The sequence below is a fragment of the Drosophila grimshawi genome, unplaced genomic scaffold (genome assembly GCF_018153295.1).
Source record: "Drosophila grimshawi isolate 15287-2541.00 unplaced genomic scaffold, ASM1815329v1 contig_311, whole genome shotgun sequence".
Classification (NCBI taxonomy): Eukaryota; Metazoa; Arthropoda; class Insecta; order Diptera; family Drosophilidae; genus Drosophila; species Drosophila grimshawi.
In genome coordinates, this window is record NW_025063098.1 from 11,204,230 (window position 1) to 11,230,619 (window position 26,390).

Below are 26,390 nucleotides of genomic sequence, written 5' to 3' on the forward strand. Positions count from 1 at the left end.
GCTGTTGTGCGACAGATTTTTTTCCCCGACTTGCACTTGGTCAACTTGGTCGGCTGAGTGCTTTGTGTAAGCAAGTAAAAATATTTTCGATTTATCATTGCGCGTTTTCGTCTTGACGATTGAGTTGTTCCTGAGTTGCCTTTGGCAGTATGATTTATTTGCTCTGCTCACATTCCTTTCGAATACTTTTTGACTGTGCCCAGAAATGCTATATAATTTGGGAAAAGGAACTGCGAAAAAAACATTCTGCTGTGATTCGTCTGCGTTCAAGCCAATTGATATTATCAATAACCGAGAGACTAAAATCTGTAATCGACTACATGGCATGTGTGAGTGTGTGTGTGTGTATATATATGTATAAATATGTGTGTGTGTGTGTGTGTGTGTGTGTGTGTGTGTGTGTGTGTGTGTGAATGGTGCACACATGTATGCCCCACACTAAGCCTGCTTATATTGGCTTAACGTTCAGGCAAGGACTGAGGACTGTTAGTTATTAAGCTTAAGCTTACAACTCACTGTCAAGTGGCCAGAGTCAAAAATCAACTGGAATTTGTGGAATTTTGCAACGCTTTTGAGTAATTTGATTTTTCGCTACAATAAGTAAGTGAAAACTGGGTTGTAACTCTTTGGTTTACAATATTTTGACCTTGGATTATGTTTAATTTTTAAGTTTTTGAATTTTAGTGCTTATATGGAGTAGCTGCAAACCCAAAGATCTTAATTCCATTTGTATGCAATAGTTTTATTGACTCTAAAAAAAAGAACATGGCTTTTTCAAGTCGCAACCAAGTTGGCAATAAGCCCAGTTGCGATTTGGAGATTAGAAAAGTATAAACTTCGAAATAATTTATGTGGTGACGAGCATAAATTTAATTTCCTGGCTCAATGACAATGTGACATAAACAACATCACTTACACACAAACATACATCTAAATGGCTAAGAAGTCTTATAGCACCGTTGGTTAATAACCTCCGATTGCTGCGGTAGGATCAAAAACTTTCGCTTTAACTTTCACCACACGAGTGTGTGCAACAATTTGGCCCTGACTGAGAACGAACAGTGTCGACTTCATCTTTGTCGGGGGTTCAAGTTCATTTGGCCCATTAAGCGAAGACAGCGCCACAGTCATGTAAACTTTGTGGTTAGACATGCAAAGCCAGCTCCAGCTTCCACCTAACCCAAGTCACGATATCCCCCCGACCCCAAACCGAACCCCAGCCCCAAAACCCCTTTCCACAATCAGCCATTCAGTCGTTTGTCGTGCGTCCGCTCAAAATTCAATCTCACTTTTATGAGGCAAGAGAAACGTGACAAGAAGACGCTGACAGGGCACACGATGAGCTTCTGCATATTGGCCAACCAACAGGCGAGCAGAGAGTGCCAAGTGCGGCGCTTAAGCCATTTAAATATGCAAATTTGGCTTAAAAGGAACTTTAACTCCTTCGTGGTGCTCGTCAGTGTCAAACTTTTGCACGCTAATTTGCATGTTTAGCACCGCGGCATTGTCTATATTTGCCCCTACGCCACCCATCTAACTGCGATATAATTGTGTTTATCTTTTGATGACTGAATCCCCGCCGAGTTTCATAAATACTCGTTGCTGTGTTCTTGTCAAAATCATAAACAAGCCACGAAATGCGTGTTAATTATTTAATAATATTAAAGGATTACCAGCCATGAAGCCAAGAGCTTATGATTGATCATTGTCGCTGTCAAATGCTGGCTGAAATATATATAAATGTAGATATATATATATATATATATATGTATATATATATACTCGTACTTAGGACTGTTTGAGTTGGCTTTTAGCAAAGATTTACCCATTTAACTGATGAGCTGCAAAGAGGCCAAGGCTGCACTTGGCACATGCTTTGTGCTACATGCTGCATGCTACATGCTAAAGTTTTGTTAAAGTCGACGCCATTTTGTGTTTATGTCTGCTTCCGCTTGCATTGATTTCAGCTGTGCTCCGACTGCTTGCAAATAATTTGAATAATTTTGTGAAGAAATGCAAAATTTACATATAAAATGCGAGAATTTTTTGCCGTTTGGAACCTAGATGCCAGTTGCAACATCATCAAGATGTGGGCGAAGACAGGAGACAGGACACGCAGGCAACAGGCACACTTTTATACAAATTTGCAGTGACGGAGATGCAAGGACTCAAATAAGTGTGTGCGTGTGTGGGTATGTGTGTGTTGTGTATGAAAGAAAGCAGGCTCTGGCGCAGAAGACGATGCTTTTAGCATGTGTTTTGCAAATGCAAATGTTTGTACGCAATCGGGGAATAAACACATATATATAAATATATATATATATAAGTCTGTAAGTGTGTGTGTGTGTGTGTGCGCGTGTGTGCTCTATCAAATTTTCGCCCTTTTGTCCCTGCTGTTGTCTGAGCGCGCCTGTATGCGTGAAAATCTCAATTTGAATTATGAACTTGGTAAAATTAGAAAACTTTTTTATAATTGAAGTTATGAATTTTAAATCCATTTCATTTGGGTCTCACACAGCTCTTTTGCTTTCAGTTTACTTTCAGTCTGCTGCAGATGATTTTCATCAATTTGAACTCTGCTCACTTGTAAGGTAGGTTAAAATTTTAAATGCCTCCATTTATTCCGGTTGAGAGCAAATTTGGCTCTTTTTTTTAGCATTTACCAATACTTATGGGTTTCTTTGAAAACACACAAAATATCCAAGTAGTGTATTCCTTTCGAGCGACACGAAGCGATGCGCTCAAAAAAAAAAACATCTATATCCGTGCATTACTATGAAATCTGCAGTTGTATTTATCTACATCACATACGAATATAGCGAGACACTCAATTTTAATCAAGTCCGCACTGGACTCTCATCAGTCACGACATAGAGCAAACATTATTACTGAACATATTATTACTGTCCAACTGTCTCCCATCACAAATCCGCAATATTTAACAACAGCCACCAAATGCCACCTTTTAGACCCCAACCGCCACAACCTTAACTTGATATTAGAATTCCTAAGAAAAATAAAAAACAAATGAAGCGGCTGAGCTGGCGAAAAATTATAATAATAAAAAATAATAGTGTTTCCGATGCTTTTACTCAAATTCATGTTGAATCCCGTCGTTATATTTTTTTAACTATAAAAAAGGTAAACAAACTAGTTTACTGAAACATTTGACAGACACGTTGTCAAAAGATTAAATTAACCTAAACATAGAATGTGATTCCAAATAGTTCCCTAAGGCAAACCCTCAACACGCTTAAATGTTATTATAAATTCATAAAGAAAATTAAGTGAAATATGGAAAACTCAAACCGTTTTAGAATTATATACGTGGTAGTCTGATTTTGATAATTTAGTATCAACTCACATTGTATTCAGCTGCTGTCGTTGAAATTATAAATCTATGTTTTACACATTTGGTAAAATATACTTGCAAAACTTATTGAAAGTGACATTTACTAAAATAACTAAATAAAACAAATAATTTTCAATAATATCTGTTTTTTTCAAAAATGGAAGCTCGGCGCCTTGAACAACAGCGTCGCTACTCGGCCAAAAGCAATGCCGTGCAAACGTTGCCATCGACGCAAGACGAGAAGTTCAATTTACGCCTGATCGACCTATATAGGAAGTACCCGTGCTTGTGGAATCAATCACTCAAGGATTATGAAGATGTGGACCTGAAGCGTAAGGCCTGGCAGGATATTGCAGATGAAATGGGAGCCCATCTGAAGGCCAACTTCGTGCGCCATCGTATACTCGAAATGCAATACCAACTCAATATCTACAATCTCAAAATGATTGAGTACAAAATGTACCCCGATGCCAGCAGGCAACCGGAAAAACTCTACTACTTTGATGCATTTGCTTCGATTGTGGATGCAAGCCAGAGACGCGAGCCAGATCAGAGCGGACGGACAGAAGATGCCAAAAACTTGGTCGCGAAGAAAGCCAATCGTAGCATTGCAGACATTTTCAAGCAGCGAATTCAGCAACCAAATAATATGAATATCATGAGAAAGATGATGCAGCGTTTAGTTCTCAGCAATAACGATAATCCCAACGGGTCACCCCGTGGCCACTTGGAAAGCGGATTGTGGCTGAAGGCGCAGCAGCCTGAACAGATGATGGATGCAGCCGTCAAATCAGAAATCAAGTCCAAATCAGAAATTGACAACATGATAATAGAGCGTATACAGGGCATGGAATTGCCGGTTGATAGTATGGACAGTAACAGCTTGGATGGTCAAGAAGCGCTCATGTACATTCCCAGTGTGGTCAGGAAGCGATTACGACAGAATTTTATGAGTGGCATGCGTCGCGAATTGGAGGGGGAGAGGCATTCGCAAACAATTGCAGCACCAAAAAAACACCCTACACCATTATCACCCATGAAGCCTGCACTGCCCGGCGATTCCGTGTCCAAGACCAGACTGACCCATAAAGTGGGACTGCCTAAGTCGACTAAGTCGGACGGATCGGAAAGCAAATCAGAAGATGAGGACGTTCATCGCCTGCAATGGAGGGTGCGGCTGCAGCGAGGCAGTCGTCGTCAATCCGGCAACGCCCAGAAATACAATCTCCAGCCTCCGTTGTTGCAGGGCATGTGTGACTGTGACTTTTAACAACATGGACCAATCCGAAATATAAAAATATAAATGAGAGAACTGGGTGGAAACATTAGGATATGTTAATCATTTGATTTAGTAAATTAGTATTTAAAAATAATCTGAATTGCAATCAAAATTATATATTATGTAAAACACGTGATTTGATTTAAATATGTATTAAGTATACTGCTTTAAAGCATAAACTGCATACTCCATAAGAAGTAATACTTCAACAAATTGTTCTCAATGGCATATTAATTTGGGGCTCTTTACACCTTCGCCAAAACATGACGATAATAATGAAACTGGAATTAGCATGTGCAAAATGCAATAAACGCTGAACGAAGCACGAACAACAAGCAGTCAACTGCTAAGCTACACACGTCAACACACTTGAGTCCCAAGGGTAGCTGGTTTCCTTCGAGAAGTACTTCTCGCCAAGAAGTCGAATAAGCGCTGTTTCAGGAGTATTCCTTCGAAGGTTTGCTGGCTTTTTAACTAAAGTTAGTTCGAATTTTGGATACTACTTGAATTAGCTGATTATAACAGATTCATAACTGCCGGAATAGTCAACAGAGATTTGTTTCCTTTATGCTAAAACACGTTTTTAGCTTACCTGATATTTACAAAGCAAATATTTGTTTATAATACGAATTTCAACTCTCAGGGGTATCTCGAATGGGTGTGTGCGTGTGTGGGGAAGTGTGCCAGTTTACATGTAATTTGTTGGTCGAGTGTGCATGTGTGAAAGGTATTTTTGCAATTTACGCACCTGAGTATTTCATTTGGAAGTTTGTCTAACAACTTTTTAAATACCTTTCAGCGAGCTTTGTCATGTCACATACTTTGCAGCACAAAGTTTCGTGTCGTTAAATTATTAAAATGCAATTTAATGTAATAAAAGCACTTAAAAGGTTCACTTTTTATTTATGAAACTTCTTAGTTTAAGTTTATTTCAATACGTGTGCAATGCAAAGCAAAAAGCATTTAATAATCTTCTTAGATTTAAATTTGTTTTTTTTTTTAGATGTCTGCTCGATTTGTAGATGCAGTCTACACATATGCATGTGATCGTTAAGTTATATATGTATATACACATATATATAAATATATTTATGTACATATATATATATATATATATATATAGCACATTGCCACCTGTTACGTTAATTGAGTCTGTAAAACTTTCTCATTGGGACTGATGGCCCTAATGCGACAAGTGCTCACATAATTCTAATAAAAAAAAAATAAAAAATAATAATAATGAATAAATAAATTAATAAAAACTTAGAGTTATTTTATTACCTTCCTGGTGAATAGTTTGGACTTAAACAATTGTTTAAATATGATAAAATAATGCACTGGATTGTAGTGCGTTTGCCTAACTTAATAAAATGTTATGCCTACGATTATGCTTTGGTTTTTTTTATTAATACCAAGCCGAGCTTTTGCCGACGCCCTCTATGAGATTGTAGTGTGCCTGCCTAAGTTAATAGAATTTTATGCCTACGATTATGCTTTGGTTTTTTTTTAAGCCGAGCTTTTGCCGACGCCCTCTGTGAGATAGAGTACTATGTCAAGCCCTTTTTGGTTAGTTGATTAAAAATTTTTCTGATAGCTGCCCTTGAGTTTTTGCCTGCCGAAAGGGATAGTCGTGCGAGTCCCATCGACTTTCCTTTTTTTCTGGTTCGTGGATATAGAAAAGTTACACGTGGACGCCATGAAAATCGTCCCTAAGACGGATTTTTTTTTTGAACTGAACGAATAATATAATTGCCACCGGCCAAAAAATTTTACCACACTCGCCAACATTAAAATTGCTCCTTTAAATTTAACACTAATCAATTGACCTCCCAAGCCTTGACAATGCCCCGCCTACAAAAGATCTTTTGAATGTGGAGGATATTCAAGTAAGTGCATCTGATCCCTAACTTTACTTTTCGTTTAAATTTTATTGTTGGTAAGCAGCAACAATACTTCGATGTTAAAGTGTGTTAAAAATGCGAAAAAGTGTAAAATTACAAGTGCAAAACTCTCTCAATTTGGTGATGAGAAAGACATAGATAAAAAAAAACTCACTCAACTTTGATCGCCTTTACAATGAGCGGAAGAATTTTCTTTTGAGTTGTTATCCAAAATTAAAGCACAGCCCAGAAGTATGCTAACACTTTAACATCGAAAAAAATGAATAAACACAGAAATAGAAATGAAACATTCGAATACCAAAAAAAAAAAAAATAAATATATAAGGGAAATAAATATAATATAATAATAATATATAATATAAGCAGATAATAATATCATATGTAATGAAATATTAAGATTTAGTGGGAATTCAAAGTTAGCTCAACAATTCAATTACAAATGGACGCATATACAAATCTGGTCTGGGCGCACTTCTGTGCTGAAGCGCTACTGGTTATAACTGTGCGACACAGTGCCTGCAGCCAGCGTATAACAGTTTAGCGCCTGCGCGCTGCCAACCAGAATTTTGGCGCCAATTCGTCAGCTGTGCGCTTTGCCGCCGCTGCCGAGCGCAGCGCACAAAAGTATGCTTTTACAAGTGAGAAGAGGTCGCTGCAATAAATGTAGGCTTGCGAACGTGGGTATAGGAGTGTGTATGTGTGTGTGTGTGTGTGAGTGAGTGTGAGTGTGTGCTGTGAATATACGAACTGTGCGATGGTAGCTTCTTGCAGGCTTCAGCTGCCATCATCGTCCTCGTGTCTGTTTCGCGTTTCGTAGTTTGAGGTGGTTCTTGAATGCCAGCAAATGTTTTGGACTCGTCATTCAGTGGCAAGCACGAAGCCGAACACTGTCGTTGTTGTCGTTGCGTTCGCTGCTGCTGTCGGCACCGTTAGTCATTGTCGTGGCAAGTCCTGTGGCCGCCGCTTTTCCCAAGCTTTGCGTTGTTTTCGAAGCTATTCACTCGCGTTAGTTACATCAGTGACGTACGGTCAGAACGGGTCGGCTCTTCGTTGGCAATTGCCAAAAATATTTGTGAATGAATTCGCATCACAACCGAGTGAAACTTGACCATTAAAAAGAATCGGACTGCAGTGCAATAAATACGAATTGGTGCCAAGTGTCAATTATTTAAAAAAAAATATGAAATAATAAATTAAATACAATTTGGAAAATTATATTTTAAAAATGTTGAAAAATATTTTTTTTATAACGAAACATTTGAAAACAATGTACAGAAAAATAACTTAACAAAATTATCAACATCTTAAAGTCAAAGTAAATAAATAATTCTAAATTTTGTACTTCAATATTTTTTCGATTCGATGGTATTTTAATGTTTTTTCTTTTCCTTTTTACCTTTAATTGTCAATAGGCGAAGACGTATTGAGCCACAGTCCATACACCCATTTTTTAATATTCATAATCAATACACAGTTATAAAAAGAAAAAGCCAAATAAAAAGAAAACCATTTAATTGTCTTATGCTATAAATGATTAATTTTTGTTTCGTCTGCATGTGTGAAAAGCCATATAATTTTCGAGTTCAACGGAATGAATAAATATTGGGTTTACGATTGTAAAAAACGTGACAAATTGAAGTGTGTAATTAAATCATCAATTAACAAGGATTTCCTATAAATATATAAAAAAGCAAAAAAAAGAGGACAGGCCAAGGACACTAAACTTCATGATGGGCCAGTGTGGTTGCTATCCAGTTGCCTTTTCGTGAATGAGTCTGCTTTGTTAAGTGATTAATTATGCTAATATATTTACCAAGTGAAATTCAATTTCAACCGCAACGTGAGTAACAACAACCATACGAGCCCAAACCACAGGATACCAAGCAATATACAAGAAAAAATATCCAAAAATACCAAACAAAAATAAAATACAACTGCAACTACAACAATAACATCAGCACGCAGGGAACGAGAAATTGCATTCTTGCTGCTGCTGCTGGTGTTGCAGCTGGGACCCTAAAGAGGAAGGATCCTTATCCTGCGAGGGGTACGTTTTAAAGTTATGAAGATGAATATGGACTGTAGCTCTTAAATAGTTGAGTACAGTTTCCATTTATGGGAAATTTAATTATTGTACACCTGTGTCACTTATTCAAATTAAGCTATAGTTGTTAGTAAAAAGAATAAAAAGAACAACATAAAAATCTCAAAGGTACTTGAGAACATTTTGACAAGTTGCCTTTTATTTAGGGTTTTTGTTTTTTTCTAAGCAAATTAGTTGCCCTTTTGTGTGGGCCAAGTAAACAAACACATAAGGACACACTGGAACCGAGGACCTTTTTTCCGGCCTTTCTAAGCCCTGAGCGTTATTTTTTAGTTTCACCATTTTAAATGTAAAACGCAAGACGGACAGACGAGACGGCAAGTCGGCAACAACGACAAGTATAACATTTAGGTTAATCATACGCCATATACAACGGCACTGGCTTCCTTGCTGACTTTTTAGCATAAATTAGTAAGTTTTCTCTCTTGGTGTCAGTCGAAACGCCGCCGAAGTAAACGTTGCGGCCCTGAGCTCACTTTCTGACGTTGACAGAAATAAAACTCTTTAATGGGGAAAAACAAGCGAATAATCGTGACTCAAAACAAGTAAAGTGGAGGGAGGAGGCTTAGATTGTTCGCGAGCTGTCAGGTGAAGTGCTGCTAGTTGTCAGCGGCAGCATCCGCCGCTGCCACGCTTCCTTATTATTTAAATCAATTTTAATTTAATCATTTTATCGTTCTAATAAATCATGTACCAGGCGCCTGCCAGCCACAAAGCACCATCGCCTCGGACAGCAGTTCGTAGACTGCTTTGGTTGTTGTTAACAATATTCGAGCATATAGGGAGGAACTGAGCTGTAGACAAAACAAAATTTAAATAGAAAATTAAAGCGGTGGCGACAGTGACAGCGATGTTGTTGAAGATGAAGATGACGATGACTATGCCGATGACGATGACGATGCCGGAAACAAAAGAAAAAAAGTTTCTTCATTAAAAATTTTAATGACTTTCTCTCTATTTGCGCAAGGTAATGAAAGTCAACAGCGTAACTATGTTTATGCGCAATTTCAGTACACCTAGCTCATATTTACTTTTGATGCAAATGCATAATTTTTTCGAGTTTTGCGCAAAATTATTTTCATTTGAGCCTCGTGTTTGTTGAAATTACTGCAGCCAAATGGACACTTCACGTGGGGGAAAATCTACTGAATAGAATTTAAACTTTAGATTATTTTCTTAAATTTAGAATACTTGTTGTGTTTAGTATTAAATATGTTATTTTTACATCCTGAAGAATAATCTTTCATGCATTGTTGAACATAGTTTGCTAGTGTCAAGCATTGATTGTTTGCTAATCTTATTAAATTTAAATATAACATTTTGTTAATTTTTTTTACTTTTTGTTTTATTTATTATTTTCCACCTATAGCTCATTTAGATATAATTGTAAGGTCTTTGGTAATCTTTCACTGATACTGTATAATTCACAAACCTTTCTTGAATAAGTAAAATTCAATTTCCTTCGAAAGGCTTTCCACAATTTTGAGCTGTTTATCTCTAAACAATTGAATAATTAATGTCATAAAATTTCAAATTTTTCTTAAGCTATAACATTTAAATTATTAAATCAGTTTTCTACTGAAAAGCAATAAAAATGACAAAATCCATTTTAGGTTCGGCTCAGAGGCTTCTTTCATTACACAAATTTGTCATCCTCCTCATGCAATTATAATTATTTTATATTTTAAATTTTATTTTATGAAAGATTACATCGAATTTGAATGAGAAACAAACATAAATAAGTATATTTTAAAACGGTAATGAATGAATAGTAAGAATATCTCTGGCTCAAATTCAAATTATTGTTTTATTCATCTTCGACTCACATCCCTTTAAGTATTTATAATCACTCTCTTTTCAATGGTATTGATGACAAAGTTTACTTTTAAGAACACATCCAAATAATATGTCACATAAACGATTTTTGTTTACATTGTAAATGACCGCTATTGAATATAGATAGTCATTAAAAAACAAAACAAATATAACAAATATAACTTTAACAATAATTCTGGCATAAGAATGGAATGTTTAAATTGTTTTGTTCTGCATTTTCATTCGATTTGTATTAATTGTATATGAACGTTATTGAATTCAGGTAGCTATTATAAAAGCGGAACAAATATTATGATAATTTTAACAACAATTCTGTCATCTGATATAATACTGTGTGTAAATAGGAAAGTTAAACTGTTTAATTATTTTTTTTTGCTTGTTTTTAATATAATTTCAATATTTATTGCTATTTTAATTTGGACTTCTGAAAATTAAATTACTCATTATATGAGAATTTTAGATAAGATTAAGCTTATAATTAAGGTACGAAATTCCAGAATCAAAAGCGCTTATATATATGGATGGCTTTAGCGGCCTTATATCTCTTTGGCGTTTATTGATTTTGTAATAATGCTAAGCCAGACACATGCACTAAGCTTCATATTCCTTGGTAACCAATTAAATCGACTAAGCTAGTAGTTATATTGTCCCACAGCACACGACCTAACGCAATTTACAACTGCTTATCTGCTTATTTTCTTATTCTGGTGCGTATCCAAATTACTGCAATAGTTTAACAATTAAATGCCACGCACAATTAACGCGTAATAATATGCCAGGCTGGGGTATTGTCTTTCAGCGGGAGTGTGTGTGTGTGTGTGTGTTCGAGTGTGTTTTACGACCTAGCTATTGGCACGCCCACTCTTGTTGCGCCCCTAAATAATGTATGTACATAGACACTCATACACACACACGTATGTGCGTATACATTACGCTGAATGACAACGCAACCAAAGCTGAGAGCTTGCTAAACTATTTATTTGCATATAAATATTTCAATTTAGTTTAGTGTACACTTTTAACAGTAGGCGTCGCACAAAAACAATGAAAACCAAACATCAAGTACGCATTTCCGCTTACTCTACACACACACACACACATACACACACAATCGGATATGTATATGCATGCAATATTTGCTGCTTTTGTTTTCCATTTAAAAAATAAAAAAAAAAATCTCAGAGCTTGACTAACAAGCGTTGCAATTGAAAACATTTTGTGATATGAAGAAAGAGTGCGGCAGTGAGGAGCTGAGGGTGTGTGCAGGGCAAAGAATGTGGCAACACCCCAAAAATTTAACACTAAACTGTGCGACTGCTGATAGTCAAAAATCGGGGGCAGCATCAGGCAGCAGGATACATTTAAGTACCAACATGATGTACATAACGTTTTACGACTGGTTCGCTCATAAAGCAACGAAAGTGCAATTACCACCACAACAATAACAATGACAACAACAACAACAGCAGCAATATAACCAACAACAACAAATACAACTACTAACATTGGGGTAAAGTGCAACATTGTTTCAGTATGTTGCGTGTGTGTGTTACAGGAAGGCACTTAAAATGTTACACCCATTACCGCCATAGCAAAGTTAACTTGCCCCAAAGTTGATGCCGCACATTGTTTTCAATTTTAAACGTTATAATATAACATGCAAAATGTCATTAAACTAGTTACCGCCTACTATGATTTTGTTCGTATTAAATTGAGTAATTTAAACGTGTCTTTAGCTGTCTCCAGGTCAGGTCAATATAAATTATAAAAAGAGCTCACCAAAGACAAAATAAATTCAGTAATCTAAAATGGAAGAAACCACAACCTTTTTAATTTTTGACATACTCAAAACGGACTTTATTGATTGAAAAATATTGTTTTAACTGCCATTTATGGTAACAAAATAAACTTCAAGCAACCCATCTGCAAGTTGATTGAAAAACTGTAAGACGCTTTAGATGAATAATATCCTTTCAAAATATTCCGAGTAAATTGAGTAAAGTGTTCCTGCTGTCGACCTTCTTATTGAAAAATAGTACGCAAGGCTGGCTATGCTGCAAAAAGCTAGAAAAGGGCAATCGTCCTGAACTGATGTTAGATGCGTGTGTGTTCATTAGAGTTTTGTCAAAGGTCAGCGGCTACGTCGCGACACGTCTCATTGGTCATCATTGCCGTCTCGATGGCGGCACAGTTGCAACACAAATGAAAATTCCAATGAACTGTCCGTCGAGGCGCCGGTGTAGCGTTAGCGTCCTTGGCACAGTGCCAGCCATCAAATTGTGTCCGAGTTGGTCATAATTTGGGGTACGACAGCGAACTTGAAATTGCTGCCAGCAGCAACTACAAATGTGACTGCAAGCCAAGTGTGTTCCACACCGAAAATCCGAAATGTACCAAACATATTCCTAATTCAAGCTGGTGGAAGCACTTTGTGAATTGCCTTGCCAGGCCACCTAGGCTGCAGCAACGTTCTGTTAATAACTTATGACAGGTTGGCAGGCAGGCATACCAACAACAAGGCGCCTTGACACAGTCAGCTGTGGTCGCTGCTGTCGGTTGGAAATGATTAATGTAGAGGTTTTGTAATGGGCAATTTGCCAAAAAAAGGGCTTAAGCCAGAGAAATGTGTACATTGTGTATGCTGACGGCTAAAGCCAATTGATAACTTACATGAAACAAAACAGCTGACAAAGAGTTTAAATCGAATCTGTCAAATCATTTTGCAGAAAAAGAGTTGCTTGCCATATTATCGCAGTCTAGCTTTCAAGTTAATTGCAAGATCGTATGAATTATTCATAGGAAATGTATTTCAACAAAGTTTTGAGCTTATTCTAGCTGCTAAGCTATCCCCAGGGCTCACTTGAAACGTTGTTGCCAATTATCAGCCGTGAAGCCTGCCTGAGTCCAGACACGTTTCAATATTTTGTCACTAAATCCCAGCACGTGCCGGCTTTTAACAATTTGCCTGGCTTATGCTGCGCCGTTGCGAAACCAATAAATAATTTGGAAACTTTCGCATTTCCAGGAATTTACAGTTCAATTGTGCTAATTGACTTCATGTCTGGAGCCAGACAGAAAAAAAAAAAATGAAAACAGAAGCTGGCCCAACAGCCATAAAGTTTGTGACACCAAAAAATTTAGACAAATACAAAAAAGAAAAAAATCAAAATTTACATGTAATAATCAAAGTGACTGCTATGCAAATCCAATCCAGTTCAATCCACGGTGAGGCTGAAAGTTTTAAACTCTACTTGAGGGCGCTTGGCTGAAGTGTGAACAGCGAAAATATTGAATGAAAATCATAATAAATTTGAATATTTACGAAAATTGGCTTGCGCAAAGAAATACAGACACACACACACACACACATTTACAGCTTTAACAGTAGCTGCAAAAAGTTTGTGAATTGAAAAATTGAAAATAATGAATGAGACGCACACACCCACAGCTGTTAGGCGCAAATCGCTCAAATTGGTGTCGCAAATACAATTTTTGCAACGAGCAACGAACTGTGAAGCTAAGCCCCTATCCACCCACTGCCAGCCCCTATCTTTAATTCCCAACGCCCATCCACCACCGCCAGGCATTCGCTGCGGGCAACGAAACGACAGCTCTGAATGACAATCCACAAACAGAGGCTGTAGGATGAGTAAACAACTCAAGCCGCATGCTTGTGGCTTACAATGCGTGCTTGCTGGTGGTGTTGTTGTCATGTTATAATGTTGCTACTGGTGTCTGCCTCTTCGTATGGGTGCATGTGAACAGAGAGAAAAAGTATGGCACTGAATCAGAGAACAGCGCAAAATATATTCACCGATTGAGTACGATTGCATCCAGTTTTTCGTCTTAAGAAGAGAATATGCTCAATAGAATATTTTTAATTACCATTGGTGGCAAAAATGTCTTTGAAATATAATGAAAACCATTGAAATCCTTGTGTTAATTGACCATATGGAACACAACTTTAAGTTTAAACATTTCTCAGTCTGTCTGTGTGAATAAATGGGCATCAAACAGTAAACGGCAAAAATCTTAAGCCAATAATATATTCATAGATTGCATCAATCTCAATAGATTGATACAAATTTTCTTTGTCTTTTAACCAAAAGATGGGAAAAATCTTATTTTATGAAAATATTCTCAGTACAATATTTTTAATAACACCTCTTTACAAAATGTTTTTAAATATTTAAAAAAAATAAATTTTTATAATAAACAATTGAGATCCTTATTTTTAATCCTTTCAGGTATCCATGAAATAATTGGGTTGTCTTAAATAGTATTTTAGATTACAATTAATACAAATAATTAAACAAATAATTTAATTTTTTGTTATTATTTGTTTGAGTTCTTGAATAAAATTTCACGGTTTAATTTCGAGCATACATTCTTTTTGGCTGTGTAGAAGTGTGTGGCTTACGTATTTAGGTGGCGTCGCCAGCGGGGCGCCCACATTGCGGCCACGGCGCACAGGTATTTGAATTCATTACATTCTGTCCAGGATTTCACAATTCACATTTCGCATTTGGCTGCCAGGGCGCCACGCTGCTTGGGAAATTATGTTTTTTTACTGCAAATTATAGCAGCGAAATTAAAATCATATTTTCATGATCGCAAATAGGCTCAGAAATCATTTTTTTGCTTGTTATGCCTTTCCATTTTTTGTGGTGTGTTTTTGCCATCACTTTCATCCGTCTATTTATATTTCTAATTTTCACCTTTTTGGCAAGCTTATTTTTTTCTTCCTTTCTTTTATGGCCTGCACTTGCTTTTGTGGGCCACATTTTGAAGGTCTGCGTTTGAAGCTGTCTTGAATAATGTGTTGTTTTGTGCGTTTTGTATTGCTTGAAATTTATTTTCACTTTTTGACTGGCACACGCCGCAACAATTTAAAGCATTAATAAAGAGCGCCTGAGTCGGCATTAATATAAGGCAACAAATAAAATTTGTTGCGAATCAACAAAATTGTTTTCCTTGCTTCAATTTTATTTGCCAGCACAAGCAAAATGAGCAACCAAAAAACAAAGTGATGAACATTGTTTCCTGCTTTTGTGCCCGACCTTTTGCTGAGTTGTCCTTGTCCTCTAGCATGTGAGAGTGTGTGTGTATGTGCTCTTCCCTTGGCTAATTAAGCTGAAATGGAAATTTCCTATCACCTTTCGCCTGAGAGTTAAGCGATTCAACGCTTTTCCGCCGGGTTATCTACAAGTGATGCGTGCTCGCGTACCTCGTTATATGAAAGTTTAGTTTGGCAAAATGAGAGTCAGAGCTGCAATGGGTGCACTCTCGTGTCAGATTGGCTTTTAATGTTAATTTTGTGACTTAATTAGCCATAAAATTGTAAGCGGAAAAAAGAACAACAACTACAACTACTGTAGCAACGCGATAAATGAAACTTTAATCAAGTGCAGGCATCCAGGCATTGAGGTAGTCAAGTAGTCAAGTAGTCACGAAGCATGCAGCATGAAATTTAGTTGCATGTTGGCCCATTTCAACATGCTAATATGCAGTTGATTAGAATGTCACTCGAAAGCTTCCAAAAGCCCCAAGAGCACACACACGCACACACACAAATGCGGTCAGCTCCCACAAGTTAGTTACCCACTCTGTTGAGCTGTCACACATAGTCTAGATTTGAAATAAAAAAAATAATAAATGCCATAAATACGATAAACTTGAGCACAGAGATTCCGAGCCAGAATGGTCGTCTCCCGTTTGCCCTTAAACTGCATTATTACTACATTATGTGGCAGAGGCTTGCGTGTGCAGTAAAATGATGAAGCAAAGATTTTTAGCATGGCGTTGGTTGTGTAAATCATATTAGTCATAGGCCCACAATGGAACAGGGGCATATATGACACGCACACATGGCGTATGCGTAATTTCAACTAAATGTATTTCGACTGGGAAAATTGTTTTGGCATAGGCAAGTAAATCAAAATAGATATAGGGATATTACTAATAAAAATATATAAGTGGCCATTTTCTGATATCGTTAAAAGCCCGTCAGCGACGAATGGGCCAATCTTTGTCTTTCGACTCGACTTCTGCCGTTTGTCCGCGTTAATGGTCTCTTTGTAATCGCCTGGGGTACGTTTTGGCTGCTTTTCTTTCTTTTCTTGTCTCGGGTGCTGCCGTTGCTGGCTGGGACCTGTGTCAATATTGGTTCGCTGATGAATTTGCCTTCTATTCTCGGCGACGTGACTTTGTCAGCTACCATTATATCAAAATTATTTTCTCTGCTAGTTGAATTGTTTCGCAATGGAGTTATTGCGTTTCCACGTGCTAAGGCGCCAGCGGAAACAGTGCGGAAGCTTGGCCAATTTGTAATTTACTCATGCTCATACATGGCGCCTGGATATATTTTTTTCATTTTCCATTTTTGTAATAAATTTATATATAAAATACCCTGCACAAAATATAATAGTGAAAGTGAGTATGATAATCTACCTATCATTATTTACACGTTATAAGAGTTTGATGTCTATAGAGGCAAAAATATTCTGAGCAATTTTAGACCGTCTATTACTATTATTTTAAAGAAATCCGAGCCATGAAAACTAAGAGAAACTGAGAGTTAGAGCCGTACATAACAATGGCTTATAAATGGCTTTTATTACTTAGGATTTACTTAGATATCATATGTACTTGTCTGCAAAGGGCAACTTTTAGCCCAACTCACTCGACTGGAGCCTTTTAGCTTGTTTTGTTATCATATTAGACTGACTGGCAGTCATTTTTGCTAAGCATGTGACTGGAATTTATTTGGTAGCAAAAATTGTTGATGCAAACTCAAAAATATTTTGCGAAATTGTTTAAGAAGCAGGAAGGGTAATCTAAGACGCAGCCAGCAAGCAAATGATACGAAACACTTTAATTTATTGCTGTTGACATTTATTAACGCTGCGCAAACTTGGTCATCAAGCAAGGATTGGGGCCAAAGGACTAGTCGTTGGCACGCAGCTAATAAAACATATGCGAACTCATCAAAAAACAAAACTTTAAATATGTACGTATGTATGTACGTCCTCCGGGCATCAAATGAGATGCGTGCGTGCGTGCCTTAAATAAAAGCAAAGCAAGTAGAGTCGAGCAGAGAAAAGCAAAACGATATTACTATATATAGAGAGTGAATCGAGCTGACAGCAGTGCGTGGTTCAGTGAAGCAGAAAGGGAATAGTGGGTGAGTCGCACAGGGGCAGACATGAAAGCAGCTATTTGCTTTGTACACAACCTGTGAACAATAATAATAATTGGGTGCTCGTCTTACGTATGTGACTACATTCTAGATCATAATGCGACTACTATAAACTACTAATTACTTTTATTTGAAAAGTACAAATATAGAATTAATTTATAATCATTTTTAGACTCATGATGTATACTTATACTATATATAGTTCGTTCATAGAGTGACTACTATGTTTTGTGGTTTTAGAATTTTAATTTGAAAATTAAAAATCACAGTGTTCAACGGTTCACCAGTGATGGACAATTAATAAGAAGAAGCCAGCTGAAGTACGATGGCAAACAAAGATTGGGATTCTAGTTTAATCCATACAAGGTTAAGAGAAGTAATCAATGAGCATGCCTACTAAATTAAGTGTTTTCAACTCTTAATGTTTCCAACTATCACTATATTCTTATTCACATATGTACATATATATCATCTGAAGTATCTCCTTCTAATGAGTCATGCAGTCAGAAGACGACTTCTAAGAACCTTTTTTGTGGATTATATAAATGGAGACGTTAATTTGACAACAATACTTAAAAGAAAAAACACATAAATAAGACATGGCTATACTTTTCTATTGATGAATGAGCAGACTTACTAAAGTATCTAGTGTCTACAACTTTTAAGGTTAAACTTTAATATTTCCTTTTCCTTGAAGCTATCTGCATGTAGTTTAATTAAAGAGTACTTAGGCGATGGGAAGTTACTCCATCGTTGTATCTTATTATATCCTTATTTATAGCTTATAGACGTCACTTGGAAACAATACATAAAATATAACACTCAAATGAGACACAACATTATTTTCTATGGAGTTTATTAGAACTTATCAAACTTAAAGTGTGGGTAATTGCCTGCATTCGCGTGTCATCTTATCATATTTCCCAGAAAAGAAATGACACAATCTGCTGTCCATTATGAATTCACTTGAATAAGTTGTATAAAAAGTGTGTTTGTTTATTCATTTGAGATGTGCCCACCCAGCATTCGAGAAGTATCCGTGCTGTGCTGGCGGACATCCAGCATTTGGACAGGGCAGCTGTTCACTTCACACTTCACAGTTCACAGTTCGCACTGTACATTAACAACAGTATTTAATTATTAAACACGGCACTCGCTGGTCTCGTCTGTCACGGCGAGCGCGTGTTTGTATGGGAACAACATGTCGTATGAGCAATATGCCACTTAAACGACGCTCGATTGGACCACTGACAGGAGGCAGACGTTGATTGCGCTGAGTGCTGTTGTTGTTGCTGTTCTTGCTGTTGTTGTTGTTGTTATTGTTGTTGTTTTTGTTGCTGTTGTTGTTGACGTTACTGTCCAATCATTATTCATTGCGTGACAAGCGCTCTAAATGTGTCCCCATGTGTGCCTGAGCCAGTGCTATCCTGTATTCTGTAGCGTTTGCCTCGCTGGGGTTGTCAATAACTTTTAACACGCCAAAGGTATGTGGACAACAAATAATGACACGCAAGCGAAAAACATCAGCGGACAGTGAGAAAGTGCAAAGCCGGGCAGAATTCTAACAAATGAGATCATTCTAACAAATATGCTCAAGTGAAGACTACCCTGTAATTTTTAATTAATTCTCACAATCGATATGTGGTTAAATGACGACGATCTCTTTTTAATCTGTTACTGTTTTATTTAAATTGATTCCGATTATTGTGGATTTTTAGACTCCCTCTGTTTCAAATACAGGGTGCGCTCTTTGAAAAATGCTGTATCCCTGCTGGCAACGGAATAAATCGCATCTGTATATGGCTAAAATTAATGCCTGCCATTATCACGAAATCCACTTTCGTAAAACCATCGGTTGTCCTGGTTGCTGCTGCTGGTGCTGCTGCTGGCGTCCTTATTCGTCCTTGATTGCTGCAAGAATGCGAAGCGCTCTCGGCTTCCGCTTGTTGGGTTGGAGTTAGCCTCATTTAATTTGATTTTGGCTTGTATTGTTGATTTCTTCAACTGATTATTGTTGTTGTTGCCGTTTGTTTGTTTTCGCCGGATTCCTTGCGTGCCATGACACTGAAGGCGCAAAAGGTCCTGCCATTCGGTTTTTGGTGTAAATATTTGTGACATAATTAAGCAGCGCTCAGCATGATACCGCCAGGGACCCGGCATCGGCAACAGCAGCGCATTATCAAATCCGAAAAGAAAAAAAAACAAAGAAAAGGACAAGTTGCAAAGGCGAATATAAACCAAATATCGGATTGTGTGGATAGCTCGACGCACGCGTGATTAAATTCCATTTGTAGACACATAGCTCAGCTAGTCGACTCAAAATACATATTTACCGACGTTTTAGTGCCTTACCGAAGAGTCTTTTGGCTCGGTGTTTGAGTGCTTGCCTCACATAAAGATTGCCAAGATTTGCCTTTGCCATTGCCATTGCCAATTCCATTGCCTTCTTGAGCATTGTCAACATGGCTCAAAGGGCCTTCCCTGACATTGGTGCGTTTACTTAAAAACGCTTGGGGAGCAATTTTCGAGATTTAAGGCAGCGATTTATCGTTGTACAACTCTAAGTGAGTAACGCTGATAGGCATTGATAACGCCTCTGCCTGCTTATATTGTTGTCACTGGTAATTTGCATGCGAAACTCACTCGGGAAAAGGTTGTTGTTCAATGTCATATACTTTTCGGCTATGTACCTGCTGCTCAACTACTCGCACTTATCTATGGGTGGTGATTCCAATTCAATGATAGTGCACAAAATTAATGGATGTACTCGCATCACCCAAAATTCGACAGCCTAAAGTGTCCTTATCACAAAATTTATGAGTTCGAAGCAGCTTAGGCATTTCATTTGACAATGTCTGGGGAAAATGTCCTTGGATCGTCATAAAAATAACTTTGCCTACTTATTCAGACCCTTCCTGTATTTATTTTCAGTAGGTTGATGACGCCTTGTCAGCTGGAAGCCACTTTGCATGTTGTTCAAATAACAGAAATAACATAAAAATATACTTCTTATAAATTGAATTGCTGTCCTACCAATGCGACAATTGAAATCGTTTCATGTAATTACAATTCACTGTGAAAATTCGACAAATGGTCAAGTATATATGTAAGGGGAGCAGGATCATGAGGACCATGTCTGACCCAAAAGGACGCTTGTTGATATTGAATCATTTGAATTGGATAAATATTTTTTCAGCTGACGTTAAATTTTCGGGTACCTAGATTGCCCTCATTTGCAATTGTTGTCGCATTGAAACCAGAACTGTAGCTACTGAATCAATTTCAATTGGAAATTTATGTCACCCTGAATTGATTGTGTTTGCATCGAAACACATTTTTGTTGAAATGTAATTGTAGTTTTAAGCTTTCAAACCAAACTTATCTGAGCAATTTCAATTCTTTTGTGAACTCAACTTATCTGTGAAACATTATTGTTTCCCTTTTATTTAACTGCTTACATAATGGCACATTCTTATTTTCTTTTACGCGTGATAGCTCAAAGTGCTTGCATAAATTTGATGCCCATCGAATTAGTTATTAAAAAAGGAAGCCGACTTTTTTATTTGTTTGGTACAAATGGTTGCGAGTTCCCTCTTTTACTATTGTCACTGTATATCTTCGCTAAGCAGACATGGAAAGAAACAAATTAGTGGTCACAGATTAATTACACAAGGATGCCAGATTTTTATCCAAATTAAAATCTACGGCGCACTGCCAAGAAGAAAGCCAGGTAATCACAAATAATACCCAAAGGAGTTAAGATGAACTGTTGTCCGGCTTGCTCGTGTCACAAGAATAATTAGGATACGTGTCTAACTTTAGGGAATACTACAGTCATTAATCAACAGCATTTAACACGGAATTTGTTACTATTATTGTTTTTCTTGCTTATCAAATAGAAAAGAATACTTTGTGCTCAATTGAAATGACAATTACTTATCGTTGAAGCTATCTCTGGTTGATTTCATATCGAGGCCAGGCACAGTGCTTGTCCTATTTGTAGTATCCCTTCAAAGTGTGAACAAATGGTTCGCAATCAGTGCGTATAAATGGATGGCTGCCGGCATTTCGGTTAACTTTCATTCGGCTATTCAATGACTTAACCATTTTCGGGCCTTTTGCAGTCGACGAAAAAAGTTGAGATACAAACGCTAAGCGGAAAAAGGGGTCGAAAGGGTTTGAGCACATGTACAAATTGCTACCGTGGCTGACGCCATTTGCATAGAGAAGACTGTAAAAGGGACGGACTTGGCATGTTGCCAAGTGGAGGTCAGCTTTAAGGCTGCTTCAATTAAATTGTTAAGCAGACTCACACACACACCCAAACCAGATGAATTTGCCTTTATACTTGTTTTTTTTTGGTTGTTGATCTTTTTTTTATTCTGTTTACTTTGGTATTTCATGTGGCTGACTGTTTTTGAGTTTGTGGGTATAGTTTTCCTACGGCTACTTCAAGAGTCAACACTTTTGGCCACACACACGCACACACACACGCACATTTTGACTTACTGCACATCAACGGCCTCATCATGCTCAGCATAAGTGAAAAAAAAATGTTCACCATCTTTTTTGTTGTTGTGATGCTTGAGAAATGCGCCAGGAAATTGTACTAAACAGCAGAAAAACCCACAAAATAAGGACGAAAGACGTTGTGAAGAAGAAAGCAACCATAACGACACCGAGACCTGGTTGTGTGGGCACTGTGCGGAGAGAAGGGACAGATAAGCCAACGACAGCAGGCAGGCAGGAAAATTTATGGCATGCAGACGACGCGAATCCGGCGGAAATGAGGAACAAAATTCTGGCGGGCCGGCTGCCTGGCTGTCTGACTTGGAGGAAAGTGAAGCCAAAGCATGTGCATGCATTTGAGTTGCCAGTATCGCCTTATCACCGTGGCCTTAGACTGGCAGGTGATAATCACACGCAGACATGAAATGAATAGCTCGCAGGAGCAGCTGACAGCCAAAATGATGTGACTAAACAAAACTAACAAATCGCCGGGCCAGCCACAGGTCGTTTAGAATTCAAAACAGATTGCGTTAACTCAACTACGAGCCCATTTTCCGAATTATCAGCCAACTTAATATTCACTCAATTTCAATTATGTTATCAGCAGTTTCTTAACAAATTTGACAGAAGGGATTCAACTACTTTTGGACACATTTGCTTGGAGACAATGCTTATCAAATAATAATATCTTGCAAGTTCATATTATTTGATTTTATCCATCTCTTGAAATGGGAGCCTTGTATTTACTAAATTTGCCGAATCACTTAGTACACTAGTTGCTAGAATATTTTATGAAATGCTGAGTTGCCGCAATTGCAATCATTTTAGAGAAATAAATATATATTCTCTTAATTATATAGTGCATATTTTTAAATTCACATAACGATCTGAATAAATAATTATTCGATAGACAAGCAAAACGTTGTGAATCAATGCAATGAAATAAATGTGCTACTATTTATTTACTTCAATCCATTACTAAATTTTTGTGTACAGGCTACAGAAGAGGTGCAATCAATAGAGCTCAGAGACCAACAGTTGGTTAAATACTGTGCAATCATTGACTTCCGCTTTTGAGAACTGGGTGGATACACCAAGTGGCTTATGTGCAACGTCCTGTTCTTGTTAGCACTCGAAATGTAATTGGATTTGTTTATTTGCTTGTCCCGCCCACGAAACGAGGGTACGTTGACTGAGCGCCACCGTGTCTGCATGTAAATGAATTATTCACCTGGAGGGGCTGGGGAGGGGCAGCTAAATGGCTAACGGAAGCACTCTGACAGACTCCAGACTCCGGTCTGACGGTATCGTTTTTGAGGCCAGGCCAAAAAGAAAATAAACAATGGCGAGCAACTCTCTAATTAATATGTTTGTTTAGCTACTGTGCTTTTAAAATTTGTACCCTGTTGTTACTCGCACCAAATCGGATGTGAGTCAACATTTTAATTGGATTTAACTTAATTCGAGGTGCACATAATTCATGGAAATCATCGGATGCTGCCTAAGCCGAAATGTGAGAGAAAATCAACATAATTAGCGAGATTTATTTGGATAATCTTATTATCCTAGAGCAATTAGCGCAGTGTGACACTGAACAAACGCAGATTATAATTATTATTTGAATGTTTTCATATACTATTTAAACTTATTTACACATTTATTTTAAATGGAATCAATATTTTAATAATTTTTTCCCCCAATTTTGTTTTGCAGAAGTTAGAATGCGACTGAATAATTGGCTTGGCTGGCTCCGATGTTACGGAGTGGAACAGGAACAACAACAGGAACTGGGTATTGTCTCAGCTGCAGATATAACGTATTAGGCTGGTGCTGGCGCCACGGCCATGGCTGACTTCAATGATGAGCCACGCCAACTGGCAGCACCGGAAACGGATGCTGCAGCAACAGCAGCAGCAGCGTCGGAGTTGGTGGATCCCGTGCTGGCGCTGTTGCGCGGCGAGGTGCTCAACCAGACGCGTGCTCCAGTCTTTTACAACAGCTACAACATCTCCGAGGATATCTACTACTATTTCAATGGTTTTAATGCGGCGCCAACGAGCACGGAGCTGGCATTGAATCTGAATACGACAGCAGGTATGCCCAGTAGCACCACCAGGGAGCCGGATTTATCAGAGTTTTTGGAGGCGCTACCCAATGATCGGGTCGGCCTGCTTGCCTTTCTCTTCCTCTTCTCGTTCGCAACGGTATTCGGCAACTCGCTGGTCATCCTGGCCGTCATCAGGGAACGTTACTTGCATACGGCCACCAACTATTTTATCACGAGCCTGGCAGTGGCTGACTGTCTGGTCGGTCTGGTGGTAATGCCCTTCTCGGCGCTATACGAGGTGCTGGAGAACACGTGGTTCTTTGGCACCGACTGGTGCGACATCTGGCGCTCGCTGGACGTACTTTTCAGCACCGCATCGATATTGAATCTGTGCGTCATCTCACTGGATCGCTACTGGGCCATCACGGATCCTTTCAGCTATCCCATGCGGATGACTGTGAAGCGTGCCGCTGGCCTAATAGCAGCCGTTTGGATTTGCTCTAGCGCAATTAGTTTTCCGGCCATTGTCTGGTGGCGTGCTGCGAGGGATGGCGAGATGCCCGCCTACAAGTGCACCTTCACCGAGCATCTGGGCTATTTGGTGTTCTCGTCCACCATATCTTTCTATCTGCCGCTGCTGGTCATGGTCTTCACATATTGCCGCATCTATCGGGCGGCGGTTATTCAGACGCGATCCCTGAAGATCGGCACCAAGCAGGTGCTGATGGCATCCGGGGAACTGCAGCTGACGTTGCGCATTCATCGTGGCGGCACCACTCGGGAACCAACCACCAACACCCATCAGGTGTCGAGCGGTGGTGGTGGTGGTGGCTCCCTCAGCCACTCGCACTCGCATTCGCATCATCATCATCATAATCACAGCGGTGGCACAACGACATCGACGCCCGAAGAACCGGACGATGAGCCGCTATCGGCGCTGCACAATAATGGCCTGGCCAGACATCGACATATGGGCAAGAACTTTTCACTCTCACGCAAGCTGGCCAAGTTTGCCAAAGAGAAAAAGGCGGCCAAGACGCTGGGCATTGTGATGGGCGTGTTCATTGTGTGCTGGCTGCCGTTTTTTGTGGTGAATCTTTTGTCGGGCTTCTGCATCGAGTGCATTGAGCACGAGGAGATTGTCTCGGCAATTGTGACATGGCTGGGCTGGATCAACTCCTGTATGAATCCTGTGATCTATGCCTGCTGGAGCAGAGACTTTCGCAGGTAAAATTGTATTTCAGCATTTTAACTTCAATTTAAAACAATTTTCAAATAATTTTCAATTTAATTTTATATATTTCTAAAAAGTAAAAAATAGTAAAGGTTTGTCTTGAAAATATAAATGCAATCTTTTATTCAAACAGTTTTAATTTTGTTAGTTTTATTGATCAAAATAAATAAAGTAAAATCTTCATTTCAATTAAGTAATCATAAATCTGATTTTCTCTTGACTTAAGTATATACACTCCGAATAAAAATCGCTCGGAAATTTAGAGAATTATAAAGATTTTCTTGTTATTAGATATAATTTCTTTATATACGAAAAAATTCTTAGCTATTATTTTTATTATTTACTTAATTTAGTTATTTAAGAAAGAAAGAATTTTTCTATTTGTAGATAAATATATCTCCAAATAAGAGAAAATATTTAAGCAAAAATCTATTTTGTAATTCAGAAAAGTACATTTGTGTTAACAGCTGCCAAAAAGCACCAAGGCAAATATGCTTTCCAAGATCCGTAACTTGTTGGCGATTTTGTACTGATTTTGTTTCACAGTGTATGAGATTTAGAGCACATACATATTTTATATTTTTTCAACCACTAACAAAAGCTTTCAATTGAAATCCGTTTCAGAGCCTTTGTGCGCCTCCTGTGCATGTGCTGCCCCCGCAAGATACGACGCAAATATCAGCCGACAATGCGCTCCAAATCACAGGTTAGTTGTTGTCCGTCTTATGGACCACTTATGCTGAGCTGCGGTTTTTTGTTTAGTTCCTCATTGCTGAGATTTGTCGTGCAATCGCGTCTCTTTTTAATCTCTCGCTTTGTCTCTTTCTCTCTCTCTCTCTGGGTATCTATGACTGTCTCTGTCAGTCGCATTGGCAAAAGTTAGCAACACATTTATATTTATTTCATCAAAATTATGTCTACTTGTGGTGC

The 26,390-nt window shown here is 38.2% G+C and overlaps 2 protein-coding genes across 3 annotated transcripts in view; both read left to right on the forward strand.

Moving 5' to 3' along the window:
* Positions 1-286: 286 nt before the first annotated feature.
* LOC6563291 lies at positions 287-4,820 on the forward strand. 2 transcript variants are annotated; one of them, XM_043215153.1, is made up of 2 exons: positions 287-329; positions 3,517-4,820. In XM_043215153.1, the coding sequence occupies exons 1-2, from the start codon at positions 326-328 to the stop codon at positions 4,620-4,622; spliced, it is 1,110 nt and encodes a 369-aa protein (XP_043071088.1). In that variant the 5' UTR covers positions 287-325; the 3' UTR covers positions 4,623-4,820. The 2 variants fall into 2 exon arrangements, with proteins under 2 accessions (XP_043071088.1, XP_043071087.1); XM_043215152.1 differs by lacking the exon at positions 287-329 and adding an exon at positions 3,356-3,416.
* Positions 4,821-8,028: 3,208 nt separating this feature from the next.
* Positions 8,029-26,390, forward strand: part of LOC6563290 (dopamine receptor 2) — a 28,076-nt gene continuing 9,714 nt past the window's right edge. The window contains 3 exon segments of the mRNA XM_001989598.3: positions 8,029-8,579; positions 23,893-25,453; positions 26,085-26,166. Coding sequence (XP_001989634.2) covers positions 24,024-25,453; positions 26,085-26,166 — 1,512 coding nt within the window. The 5' untranslated portion in view covers positions 8,029-8,579; positions 23,893-24,023.